This window comes from Panulirus ornatus, chromosome 58 (assembly GCF_036320965.1).
Source record: "Panulirus ornatus isolate Po-2019 chromosome 58, ASM3632096v1, whole genome shotgun sequence".
Taxonomy (NCBI): domain Eukaryota; kingdom Metazoa; phylum Arthropoda; class Malacostraca; order Decapoda; family Palinuridae; genus Panulirus; species Panulirus ornatus.
Genome location: NC_092281.1, coordinates 6,361,020 through 6,374,962, shown reverse-complemented (window position 1 = coordinate 6,374,962; position 13,943 = coordinate 6,361,020). Strand labels below are relative to the sequence as shown.

The 13,943-nt window shown below is 45.2% G+C and overlaps 1 protein-coding gene across 1 annotated transcript in view; it reads left to right on the top strand.

The window, feature by feature from the left end:
- Positions 1-2,506: 2,506 nt before the first annotated feature.
- LOC139766904 (GTP-binding protein Di-Ras2-like) overlaps positions 2,507-13,943 on the top strand; it is a 41,409-nt gene continuing 29,972 nt past the window's right edge. The window contains exon 1 of the mRNA XM_071695923.1: positions 2,507-2,982. Coding sequence (XP_071552024.1) covers positions 2,762-2,982 — 221 coding nt within the window. The 5' untranslated portion in view covers positions 2,507-2,761. The remainder of the gene's footprint in view (positions 2,983-13,943) is intronic.

Sequence of the window (13,943 nt, the reverse complement as noted above, 5' to 3'; positions counted from 1 at the left end):
AAGTGACACAGAAGATACGTGCAGAAAAGCTTTGAGTTGTGTGTGTGTGTGTATGTGTGTGTGAAAACACTGATTATAACTCATATTTATATACTCTGAAACGTTCGTATATGTGGAGGAAGGTACATTTTCTTGATGAAACAAAGAAAAAATTCAGAAAAATCGATTTATACAATAGACTGGTGAAATCGATGTGATACCTAACGTAGAGTTGTCTGAGAAGCATTGCATGTGATATTGTAGTCTGAAAATGTAAATTGTCTCAAAGTTTTCTCTCAAGTGTTGGAGGGTATTAGGAGACCCGGCGGAAGTTTACAAAGTAGTATGCAAATTGGCTATGAGAAACCGGGGAGGGGGGGGGGGGGGTTGGCTGGCGGCCGCCATCTTGCGTCTCGTCCACACTATTATGATCACCCTGTGATTCTCTCTCTCTCTCTCTCTCTCTCTCTCTCTCTCTCTCTCTCTCTCTCTCTCTCTCTCTCTCTCTCTCTCTCTCTCTCTCTCTCATAATCAGTAGCTCACTATGACACCCAGCTTAACAATCCATGACACACCTTTAGTTACATTTCGTCAGTTAACCATACATGTGGTTAACTACCCTTACTTAACCCCCTCTCCTTTACTTGTTTACAAGGATGATTAACTTTTCTGTTAATTAAGATTTACAATTATCTTCCCCATTTCCACTCTCAGCCTTGACGCAGTTATGATTAATATAATTAATCAATTATAAGTGCTACAAAATTGGTGTGCTGCTTAATTACAGTTTTCAGTCAGATAGCTAGTGTATAACTACATTACCTCAGCCCACCTCTGTAATGCAGTGCACTGGGTGCAGTCTTCTGGTCAGTGTCTACTGCTGTAATATTTAGATAATTTTATACGTACATCCATCTATCTATCTATGTATCTATCTATCTACCTATCTACATATCTTTTTTTATACTAACCTAATATTGGACGAGCAGAAACAGGGCCATCTTGGACGAGAGGAAATTCGACTATAAGAAAACATTAATGACGTAGATCACATCATCTCAGGTGTTTGTTGACCTGACACGTAAAGATAGAAAGGTCATAGGAAGAGGAGGGGGGGGGGGGGGGATGGACGAAAGAGAATGCCACGGCTTGAGTGGTCGAGGACGGAAGCATCATAACGGTCCATCCTCGAGCAGCTGGGGTCCATACAACATACTTGCGAAGCGGGAGCCTCCAGCGTGCTGAGGGCTCAAGCCTAAGTGACAGGGACACAGGCAGACAGAGACTTAGATCAGTGGCCGAAATCCTATCTATAGAGGAGGGAGAGGAGACAGGAGCATCACGGACGATGGAAAGGGATGGTTGAGGAGAGGAGATGGCTGAAGACGTGGTGAGACGGAAGGATTTTCCATTCCAGGGAGGTGGAGGACATGGTTATACCCCACCCTGTATATCCTGTCACTGCTTCCTCATTCCCAGATACAGCACAGGTCTACCCATCTTCCCAGCAGCAGTCTATAACCTCCCCAGAAAGATTCTATCCCCTTCCCACCAAGTCTATCTCTCCCCCGCAACAGTTCGTAACCTCCCCAGCAATAGCCTCCTAGTTACAGTTTACCTCCTTCCATTAACGGTTTACCCCCCTCAGCAGCAGTCTACCCCTTCCTCAGCAAAAGTACATCCCTCCCAGCAAATCTAACTCCTCTCCATTAGCGGTTTACCCCCTCCCCAGCAACAGTTTTACACCCCCCAGCAACAGCATTTAACCCCCTCCCCAGGCACAGTGCTTACCGTCCCTCCCTAGCAACAGAGTTCTCCCATCCCCAGCAACAGTGTTACCTCCTCCCCAGCAACAGTGTTACCCCCTCCCCAGAAATAGTGTTACTTCCTCCCCAGCAACAGTGTTACCCCCTCCCCAGAAATAGTGTTACTTCCTCCCCAGCAACAGTGTTACCCCCTCCCCAGAAATAGTGTTACCTCCTCCCCAGCAACAGTGTTACCCCCTCCCCAGAAATAGTGTTACCCCCTCCCCAGCAACAGTATGACTCCCTCCCAAGAGCCACAGCTTACTGCCTCTGTCAACAACGTCATGTTGGCACTACGTGAGCAAGAGGCGGCGCGTACAGTACTGTTCCTCCCTCTCCCCTCTATCAGTTATCAGACATCCGGGAGCAGTGACGTAGACGGAGGGAGGGGGGGCGGGTGAGATAACATCACCAGCTGACAAAAAGCTACCCACCCACACACCCACACACCTATCATGGCCATACAGAGACCACAAAATACAAACACATCATTTCGTTCTTCAGCTGTTAACAAAATCTTCCTCTTCATGCTGAAAATATACAAAATCACTCGACTCTATTCTTTATTAACAAAGATAACAAAACAGAGTTACTACATCCTATACAGAAATTTCCCAAAACTTCGAAACATCAGAAAAAGGCAAAAGTTCGGAGAGCATTTCTCTCCATCCTACAGATCCTGTTAAGCCAATGAGTCAGTCTCGGAAGTTTGAGAAATCTACTTCATGTGGTTGTGTCCCAAGATGGGTGCGTGAATGGTAGGCTCTGAGGGAGGCGCCGAGCATCTCCGTTACATAAAGTCCGAAAAAAAAGGGGAAATTATTTTGTAATGATTCTGGAAGTCTAGGATGAAGCTGAGACGTCTTGGGCGATGATAATCTTGGAAACAAAGAGAGAAGAAAGATTTTGAAACTTACTGGATAAGAAATATCGGTCATACAATCGGCGATCGGAAGTTATGAAATCGGGACTTTTCGATGGAAACCGACAGCTCTAAGCAAGGCCAGAAGGAGGACAGTATCGGCGTAGCAGGAAGGGAAGCAGGAACAAGCAGCAGTAGGAGCAGCAGGAGAACCATGCCTGCTGAGGGCAGCATAAAGGCCAGGCTCCTGGCTGCTGGGGGAAGCCCCAGGCTCAGGACCCGCACCAAACAGACCGCAGTCAGCGGCATTGACAACGGTGGCTCCACCAGCAACGGGTGAGTGTGTGTGTGTGTGTGTGTGTGTGTGTGTGTGTGTGTGTGTGTGTGTGTGTGTGTGTGTGTGTGAGTCCATCAACAGGGCACTTCACCTTGACCCTACGCATCAATACATGAAGAGTGAATCTTTTTTTTTTGTACTAATTACCTTAAACCAGCACCACACCGTTAACGACCAGTTAGACCCGACACACTCAGCACTAATTAGATCAAATAACAACCATATCATTAACGAATAATTAGACCTAAAACAATCAGTTGCTAATTAACTAAACAACCAAGTCGTTAACGAGCAGTTAGACTCAATGCATTCATTACTAATTAGCCAAACAACCACGTAACCATGAACGACCAATTAAACTCAAAACGTTCATTGCTAATTAGCCAAACAGCCATCATTAACGATTAATTAAACGTGTAATGTAACAACGAGGCAATCACAAGATAACCCAAATGCCATCATTTACAATCACCTCATCAGTGAAACAGAGGTACACAAATATCATTTGTAAAACATGTTTGTAAATACACTTGCTGTTTACAATAGAAGTTCCTTACAATGTATATTTGACAGTTTGATGAAATACTTGATTACTAGAAGGTGTCATTTAATTACTACAAGGTGTCACATAATCATTGTTTATCTTGCAGTGTTCAAAATATCATTTCTTTACCCCAATGGTAAACGATACGTAAATCAGAGGTCATTTACAGTGGTAAAAAAGTGGTAGTCGAGATATGACTTCTAAATTTCAATTTTCTTAGGTATTTTCGACCTTATGACACTCTTATTAAAGAGATGAAAACATAATCAGGATCATAAAGACATACATAGCATTTAGTCTTCATTAATGAACGCACCAGCTGGAAGGAAATGAATCGGATTTATCTATCGTTGTTCATCCTTATGTATCGTTCTTCACCCTCATCCATCATTGTTTATCCTTATCTATCGTCGTTCACCCTCATCTATCATTGTTCATCTTTATCTATCGTGGTTCATCATTATGGTTCGAACCTCAGTAATCATTTAAACTGGTTTGGATTGGTCGAGGGTGGTGGTGGTAGGGTCTCTCTCTCTCTCTCTCTCTCTCTCTCTCTCTCTCTCTCTCTCTCTCTCTCTCTCTCTCTCTCTTTCTGTCCTTGTCTATCGTTCGCTTTATTTCTCTCTTTTTTTCTACCTGATAACAAATAATTTCTCCCACATCAATATTGTTTCTCGTCCGCCTTAATGAATCACCCAGTTGGCGTCACAGTGCTTCCCCCGTGGCACAAGAGGTTATATGATCCTTGTGTAAATAAAAACGTAAACCACACACACACACACACACACACACACACACACACACACACACACACACACACACACAACGTCGTTGGCCCACGATGGCTGTCTGGTCCGCGTCCCAGACGGATGTGGTCTCCCACTTCTTACGTCATTGTTTATAGTGATCATCCAGTATGCACGTCAGGTGACGTAACTTGCGTCGCTATCAGTGTCATGGTACCTCCTATCGCAAGTCGAGACGCACGAAGTTATCTTTTTTTAATCCATTATCTTTACTCTGACGCTCTCGTCACCGTTCTTCATGTTACGATAAAAGCTTACCACCTTCGCGCGTCACGAAGCGTCACTGTTGCTTGATGCTTCGCGTTCCCCTCCCCTACCCCTCCCTCTCTCCCACGAGGGACAACAGACAGTTAATGTGCCAGGAATTTACCCCACCCACCCTCCATCTTCACTTTCACCGGGGAAGCCATGACGTATGGAGGCGTCAACAGAGAGGTCGTCCAACACAAGACTCGACGCTGAAGGATCGCAAAATCTCGGTTGAAGGGTTTGATGTTTTCGCTGCTGCTGCTTCTGACTAGCCAGGAAGGCCCAGCGACGCCCTTCCTTACTCCAGAATGAGCGGAGGGCAACAGCTGCGGAGGATCGTTCTTTCCAGCTGCCCTTTGTTAGAGAGAGAGAGAGAGAGAGAGAGAGAGAGAGAGAGAGAGAGAGAGAGAGAGAGAGAGAGAGAGAGAGAGAGAGCAAAATCTTCCACTGTGTCGGGGGGTGGAGCTCTTTTCTCCGCATCTCCCTCGTCTCTCTAATCTGTCTGTCTGTCTGTCTCTCTCTCTCTCTCTCTCTCTCTCTCTCTCTCTCTCTCTCTCTCTCTCTCTCTCTCTCTCTCTCTCTCGCCTTAAGCTCTCATTCCTGCACAAGGCTTCCTCCTCCCTCTCCGTCCTCCCAGGCCCTTCCCCAGGAGCCTCTCTCACCCCAGAACCACCCCGCTCCACCCCCCATCTTCTGTCTTCCCTCCCTCTCGCCTAAGACGACATGTTGTGGACAAAGGCGAAGACAAGGTCCTGGTGTGGTATTCACGGGACGAGCGTAGGCGTGATACAATATCCCACCAACCCAGCCGGCCAGCCAGCCAACCAGCCAGCCACCCAGCCAACCAGCCAGCCAGCCAGCCAGACAACTAACCAGCCAGCCAGCCAGCCAGCCAGCCGACTAGCCAGGCAACCAGTCAACCAACTAACCAGCCGGCCAGCCAGCCAGCCAGCCAGCCAGCCACCTGGCCAACCAACCAGCCAGCCACCCAGCCAGACCACTAACCAGCCAGCCACCTAGCCAGACCACTAACCAGCCAGCCACCCAGCCAACCTACTAGCCGCCAAGTAATCAGCCAGCCAGCCAACCAAACAACCAACCACCCAGCCAGTCTGCCAGCCAGCCAACTGTCCTTGACATAAACAAGGAAGATAAAGATACTACTTTCTTAATATTCCTCAGAGCGAGTCACTTTACGCTTGGCTTCACCAAGAAATATAAGAAAAGATAGAAGATTTCTTAATACCTTTCAAGAAGGGATCATCTTACATCCTTTGTGTCGACATGGATTTTTATTTTTCCTGTTTCATATTTTACTGCAGGAAAACGTTGTCTGTGTATGTGCTGTTCAAAGGCTGAATGTAAGCTTAACATGAGCGAGGGACGCATGATCAGTAATGTGTTTAAGTCTGTTATCAATATTCTGGGAAAGTATACAATGTAACAGACTTTTATGAAATTGCACCCTGTCATTGTTTTCTGAGAAAGTACATTCTGTTGTTATCGTTTTCCCAGAAAGTTTATTACGTAATCGTTTTCTTCGCTTGTATGTTTTGTTTTGGAACTACGTATTTATATTTTTGTGCCGCCGGTATTCAAGATCATTCAGCGTTAAGCGATAATGAAGATTTCAGTCGTGTTTAAGAAAGCATATCAACCCCCGTCTCCCACTGCACTCCTTCACATCCATCAAAACATCTGCGTCTTTTCCAGCACACATGTACACCTGGGCGGGGATGCCTAACACCTTAAATATGATGGTAAGATCTTTTCCTTCATGACTGACATCGAAACAAAGACTGTTAACCTCCCGCATGGGTTCGAATCCTGGGAGTGGCCCTCGACTTACACCCAACCCAGGTGTTCATCCTCCCCGCGGAGCTGGTCGATAGATAGGTGCCTGGCTTAATGTGTATGTGTGTGTGTGTGTATGTGTATGTGTGTGTGTGTGTATGTGTATGTGTGTGTGTGTATGTGTATGTGTGTGTGTGTATGTGTGTGTGTGTGTGTGTGTGTGTGTGTGTGTGTGTGTGTGTGTGTGCGTGTGTGTGTGCGTGTGTGTGTACACACATAGAAGTAAAGACATAGTACATATATACAAGATTGATTAATAAAGAGACGGCGGATCACCAGTGAAACATTGTACTCACGAAGAGTACTCACTAAATTTCGTCCATATATCATCACTACGCGTATCATGACGACATATCCGGAAATTTTGGAGTCAGAGACACGATCCAGCGGGTAGCTCAGTCAAAGGCGATGGCCATAAAGATCTCGTATAAAACATGTCTTTTACGTCTCGTGCCATCCTGCCAGGTATTTTCCTCCAGGCGCCCCAGTTTGAAGAAACCTTCAAAAAAATCGTCACCAAACTTTGAGATGGGAACGTATCACACACACACACACACACACACACACACACACACACACACACACACACACACGGGGGAGAGGGGAGGGAGGAGAGCCTTCTACCATACGTGCCATACCACTTCTTTTTTTCTTCTTTTCCTACTCTTTGGCGTATTGTCATGAGCGTTTTTATGTCCAAGAGAAAATTCAGTTGGAATCCTGAAGTTATGCTGAGCTAAAATTTTCCAATGGCCGTGAAAATGTTCACATACATGTATTCATTTTTTTTTCTTATTTACATTTGTTTTTAGAAATTTGACCATATTGACCCCAACCAGTAAAAAAATTGGAAATCCCTCAACTACGTCTAAAAATAGTAGGAGCTACGTGCATTTTCCTGATAGAATATAATTGTCAGTGTCTTAGTTTATTGGTATTGGAAGTACCGCAGCCACTACCCGTTTTCTATGGCGGCTTGGGCTCAAAGAGGTGACAGCCTTACTAGCGTCCTTCGCTGGAGCCGACCTTAAGCTGACATTTTTCTTGCTGCCGTTCTCGCGGGGAATTTATGAATTTCAAGAGAGGGTCTCTGAGGGGCGCCGTCCTGATATGACTTTTAGATGAAGAATCTATTTCTTCCTCAGCCACAGTGAGGTAACACTCCCAGTGAAACGTCACCTTTGGCGAGGATGTGTCACTGGGAGTACAGTCTCGTCACAGAACTTCTCACTCCAAAAGAGTTCATTATTCCCCTGCCACTGGAAGTAGCGCAGCATTGGAATTGCGAATTCCATAGACGACTACAGATCGCACGATGAATTCCACCTTAAGAGATCAGATGAGACGCCCAGCTTAGCCTGTGATATACGGGGGGAGGGACTGGGTGTCGTCGCGAGGGAAGATGACAACGGGAAACATCAACAGTGAGACGAGAGTGTTCTCCTGGTGGAGCAGGAACGCCTCACATCAAGGATGAGATTCTTGTCAGGAAAAAATGTGTGAAACGTACGTCGTGTGAGGCGCCAGCCACCGGGTAAATAACTTGAGCAGAGCCATCCATGGACCCGGATGGCAAGTTAAAGAAAACGAAGGTTTTTTATACGTGATTCTTAGGAAAAGTATATATATATATATATATATATATATATATATATATATATATATATATATATATATATTCTTCTCACGGGTATAATAATCATAGAAGATAGTGATGTATTATTTTCTTGTTTAATGAAAGTCACCTTTACCTCTAGATGTCTACGAATGTCTCCTCAGTTTTCATTGGAGGATATTTCCTGAGATTTTATTGGCGGACGTCTCCTCCATTTACGCTCTGAGATGTTTCCTCTATTGTCATTGGCGGATATTTCCTCCATTTTCATTGGCGGAAGTTTCCTAAATTTTTATCAGCAGATTTGTCCTCTGTATCTTATTGGCCTACATTTTCCCGAATGTCATTGGCTCAATTTTGTTTTTGGCAGTTTATGCACAATACGCTATACCTGGGGGCTGCCTCTGCTAACTGTCATGTCACGAATGGCATGTCACATCTGTTATGTCACGGGTGTCACGCCACATGGATTATGTCAGGGATGTCGTGTTACGTGGGTTATGTGACATATGTCATGTCAAGCGTGTTATGTCTCAAGTGTCATATCACGTGATTTATGTCACAAGTGGCTATGTCACTTGGCTATGTCATCGTCTGTTAGACTGTCCCTGCAATGGTGTGATAATGGTTTGCACAGCTTCCCCTTTACTGTTTAGCTAAAATGTGTGTCTCATATATATATATATATATATATATATATATATATATATATATATATATATATATATATATATATATAAGGTACCTGTAGGTAGTTGGGTAAAGTACTTTCCCGCTCATCACCATCCCATTTTCTTCTTTCTCCCTTCTCCATAAAAATCCCCCCCCCCCCCCCACCTTCCCCGGTGCCACACCCTCTACCCCCCCCCCCCCCACCCCACTCACCCACCCTATGGCTTCATCTAACACCTTTAATGTTGATGCACAAGAACTGCCTGCCGCCTTGCCTTATATACCTCTGCCCACCTCTGGTGGTGGTGGTTGATGGTGGTGGTGGTTGATGGTGGTGGTTGATGGTGGTGGTTGATGGTGGTGATGGTGATTGATGGTGGTGGTGGCGATTGATGGTGGTGATTGGTGGTGGTGGTGGTGGTGGTGACAGAGATGTCGAGACTTTGTGTTATGATTCATGTTAATGTGTTCACCTCACTACTGCTGCCAGTCCCTCTCAGGGTCATTACTACTGTTGATGTCCTCCACCCACTGGCCAGCCTCCTCCTACAGTCACCATCATCACCACTTCCACACCACCACCTCCACCACAGCACCATCATCCACATCACTGGAGTCATGGTTGATGTTGTACCACCTCCAGGTCACTGCTGACGTGCCCTGACGAGCCATGGCTTCTGTCTGCAGTGTGTTGTCTGACCACGGGAAGAGAGAGAGAGAGAGAGAGAGAGAGAGAGAGAGAGAGAGAGAGAGAGAGAGAGAGAGAGAGAGAGAGAGAGAGAGAGAGAATATAGTGGGCAGTGTGGGACTCAGTATAACTACTTGAGGGGGTGTTATGTTGATCTTTGGTTGTCAGGGGGATGGAGGGCTTGGCTCCACAATACAGGGTTCCGAAAACCTTGGAAAATAAAGGAAACTGACGTCATAAACGACTGTTTATCATGAGTGATGGAGAGTGCAAGTGTAGGCAGGTGTGTAGCAGGTGTAGACAGGTGTGTGTAAGGTGTGTGTCAGGTGTAAACAGGTGTGTGTCAGGTGAGGGTTGTCACCAGAACCTGAACAAAACATCGTTTTGTTCCCACCTCCACAACACACCCAATTATCATGCGAGAATTTTTGAATATTTTTTTCTGGTGTAACATCCCCACCCCACCTCCACCCACTGTGTACGCCTGGCCTTTGATGAATGGCCACCAACTCATTCAGTAATGTTTTCTATCTCTTCTTTTATCATATTTCCTTTTTAATTTTTTTCTTTGTCTTCATAACCAACCTTCCTTTTGATCTATATATTTTTCTGTTTTCATCTCTCTCTCTCTCTCTCTCTCTCTCTCTCTCTCTCTCTCTCTCTCTCTCTCTCTCTCTCTCTCTTCGTTAATGTAGTTATTATTTCTGTTTAACTTCAGTTCGTTGCTTGTCTACCAGTATTTCTCAGGCTGCAAGAGAGTCGGTATGACATAATCTTTGGCTGTCATGAGAAATGATCTTCGTTTTAGTATTGTTGTCTCCTAACGTCTCTCGTCTCTCACTGTCTCACATCGTCACCATCTCACACTTTACCTTCAGCATCTCGCAGTGGCAGATTTTATCATATCTAATTCAATAAGTATTTTTCCCACTCATTTTGATAGTATTTTTCTTTTTTTGAGATAATAGATCCAATCACCATACGTTTTCTAAAATCATGAATATCTTTTGGAACTATTTTTTCCACAGTCGCATACATACATTTTCGAAATATATTTTTTTCAATATTTCATGAATTACCTTAATGTTGAAAAATGACAATTGAACATCAAGAATATTATAGATTACATTAAGTATAAATCTTAAACCATAAGCGAACATAGATATACTAGAATAGAAAAGATAAATGAGTCAATGAGAACTGAATATTATTACAATAACATATCAAGAGTTTCCCATTAAAACATTTTTTGCCATTTTCTGCGAAGCATTTGTTTACGCACATCAGTTGGCTGATAGTTACGAACCTGCAACTTGTCAACAGTAAACTATCTACCGATGATCGTAATCACATCAGTAAAGATAGATACACACTAAACCTCGATCCATGTTTAGCAATACGAAACTTTACAGTCAAAATCTGACGGCGAACTGTAGTTCATCAAACAACGTATATCTGAGGTGCAACATAGTCACTACCCACATAGACAACCTCATTCTTAGAAAGGCAGTTTTGTCCTCTACACTTTCCTTAGAACACACACACACACACACACACACACACACACACACACACACGTATAACACATGACACTCCTAAGTTGGCAACCCCATGCACAGGCCTCCATCTTCCCCACCAGGATTCTGATGAGCCGGACTCTCTAACGCCTCCTGGGGAAGACCTCTTCGCTGCAAGTCTTGAAACTATTTTGTTCACATTTATTCATAGGATACCACCGCCAAGTGACACATCTTGTGAACTGTGGTGGAGTTCCTGGTGTGGTGGAGTTCCTGGTGTGGTGGAGTTCCTGGTGTGGTGGAGTTCCTGGTGTGGTGGAGTTCCTGGTGTGGTGGAGTTCCTGGTGTGGTGGAGTTCCTGGTGTGGTGGAGTTCCTGGTGTGGTGGAGTTCCTGGTGTGGTGGAGTTCCGGGTGTGGTGGAGTTCCTGGTGTGGTGGAGTTCCTGGTGTGGTGGAGTTCCTGGTGTGGTGGAGTTCCTGGTGTGGTGGAGTTCCGGGTGTGGTGGAGTTCCTGGTGTGGTGGAGTTCCTGGTGTGGTGGAGTTCCTGATGTGGTGGAGTTCCTGGTGTGGTGGAGTTCCTGGTGTGGTGGAGTTCCTGGTGTGGTGGAGTTCCTGGTGTGGTGGAGTTCCTGGTGTGGTGGAGTTCCTGGTGTGGTGGCAGGTTAGGTTTAGGTGTGTGAGTGAGGAGATACAGCGAGGTTCTCCTCGTGTGAAAGACCCAGTGCGTTACAAGAGGTGACGCTCCTGCAGGGTACAGTACAGTGTCATGCACAGGGTACAGTCCTGCAGGGTACAGTACAGTGTCATGCACAGGGTACAGTCCTGTAGGGTACAGTACAGTGTCATGCACAGGGTACAGTCCTGCAGGGTACAGTACAGTGTACAGAACTTTTCCTGTCCTTTGTGCTTCTATGTCTTTCCTTCCTTTTTCTTTCTTTCTCGTTTTCTCTCCCTCCTTCATTACTTTTGTTTATACATATCTTTCCATTTCTATCTATCTATCTCTGTCTCCTCCTTCCTTCCGCCTTTCGTTCTCTCGGTCTCCATCTCTCATTCTGTCTGTCCCTATCTCTCTTTCCGTCCTATCTCTGACTGTCTGTCTGTCTCCTCTCCTCTTTTCCCTCCCTTCATATCTAGTTCTCTCACCCCACGTCTGTCAGTCTGTATGTCTCCCCGTCTCTCACCCTCTGTCGTATCTGTGACCGTCTGTCTGTCCCTGGTGCAGCACCTGTCGCACCTTGGCCCAGTAATTACCTCTCACCTGGGCCAGAACACATGTCTTGCCCCTGTTCCACGAAGGCCCCCAGGGCACATAAACAACCCTCCTTCCCCCGCCAGCAGACACTCAAGCCACAGACGCCAGGGCTCTCCCTTGCCATATCTCCTTCCCTCCGGATCTTATCGTATCTTTGGCTTTACACACACACACACACACACACACACACACACACACACATATATATATATATATATATATATATATATATATATATATATATATATATATATATATATATATATATATATCAAGAGTATTTCAACACCACCCCGGAGGCGAACCTAGGTCATATGAATGCCATCCAGGCATGGTCTCCACTAGACTAGGATGAGACAAAAGTTACTTGTCTCCCTCAACCACTTATAAGACTTGGGTCTTCATGCCTCGAGCTGTTGGCTGACTGAGGTGGGGTATCTCGCCCACACGTGGGTTTTGAGAAAGCTTTTTAATCAACCTTAAGGCACCACGATGGTGTATCGTATCTCAGAACACGTAATGCTCACATGTAAAACAATGTAAGCATTTTTTTTTCATGTTTACCGCTGCATGCCCCGGAGTCGAACCAGGGCTATATGATACAGTCATTCCCGCAGTGCACTTAGAGTTGATTAAAATGTTTTCACAAACCCAGAACGTGAACGAGCAACTTGTTTATAGATTAATCCGATGATCTATTTACTTACCAATCTATTAATTCATTTATTCACATATCTATTCAACTTCTATCAAGATTTCGATATGAATGAAGCATGAATCAAATATGCTTCGAAAATATAGGCGCAAATTACCCTATGTCTCTTTTCCCAGACTATATTTCTCGGTAAATCTTGAGAGGAGTCGGAGATGATGAAAGATTAAAGTTGAGAGAGGCAGTTCCTCTCACTCGAGGCTTCGTATTCAAATATACTGTGTTCCTAAGCTGTGTGAAACATTGTGTTCTGAATGTTGAAATACGAAACATAACTTGATGGAGTTTCCTCTTTTCCTTTTTCTTCATTTTACACCTCCAGAATCGTGCATAATTTCCAGGCATGATAATCAGCGTAAATTAACAGGCTACCTCACCGTTCATGAAGTGGGGTCAAAGGTCATATTCCTAACCGCGAGTTGGGAGGAGTGAGAAAACAGTTCATAATTAACTGAAGCGGAAGTTGTCGACTGTCTGTTGTTGGGAGGATCATAAGGAACGTAATTAAAGAGACATACATGGGAGAGAGAGAGAGAGAGAGAGAGAGAGAGAGAGAGAGAGAGAGAGAGAGAGAGAGAGAGAGAGAGAGAGAGAGAGAGAGCGTCTGTGGTCTTATCCATGTGCGGATTATTTACTTTCATGTGAGACAGAACGTCACGATCTGTCATGTTTTCCTTGCTTCCTGAGCCCGCTGTGGGAGGTAGGGATGAGGGTGGGTGTGAGTGGGAGGGAGGCGTGGGGTTGGCAAGAGAGAGAGAGAGAGAGAGAGAGAGAGAGAGAGAGAGAGAGAGAGAGAGAGAGAGAGAGAGAGAGAGAGAGAGAGAGAGAGAGAGAGAGAGAGAGAGAGAGAGAGAGAGAGAGAGAGAGAGAGAGAGAGAGAGAGAGAGAGAGAGAGGAAGGCTCGGAGGGGAATGGGGGGGAGGGGGGAGGGAGACTAGATCCCCCAAAACAAAGGTCAAACGTACATGAGAGCCGCCGTCCTCAGCCTCATGAGACGAGCGGGTCGTTAATGCCAGTGTTGAGCCTCTCTCTCTCTCTCTCTCTCTC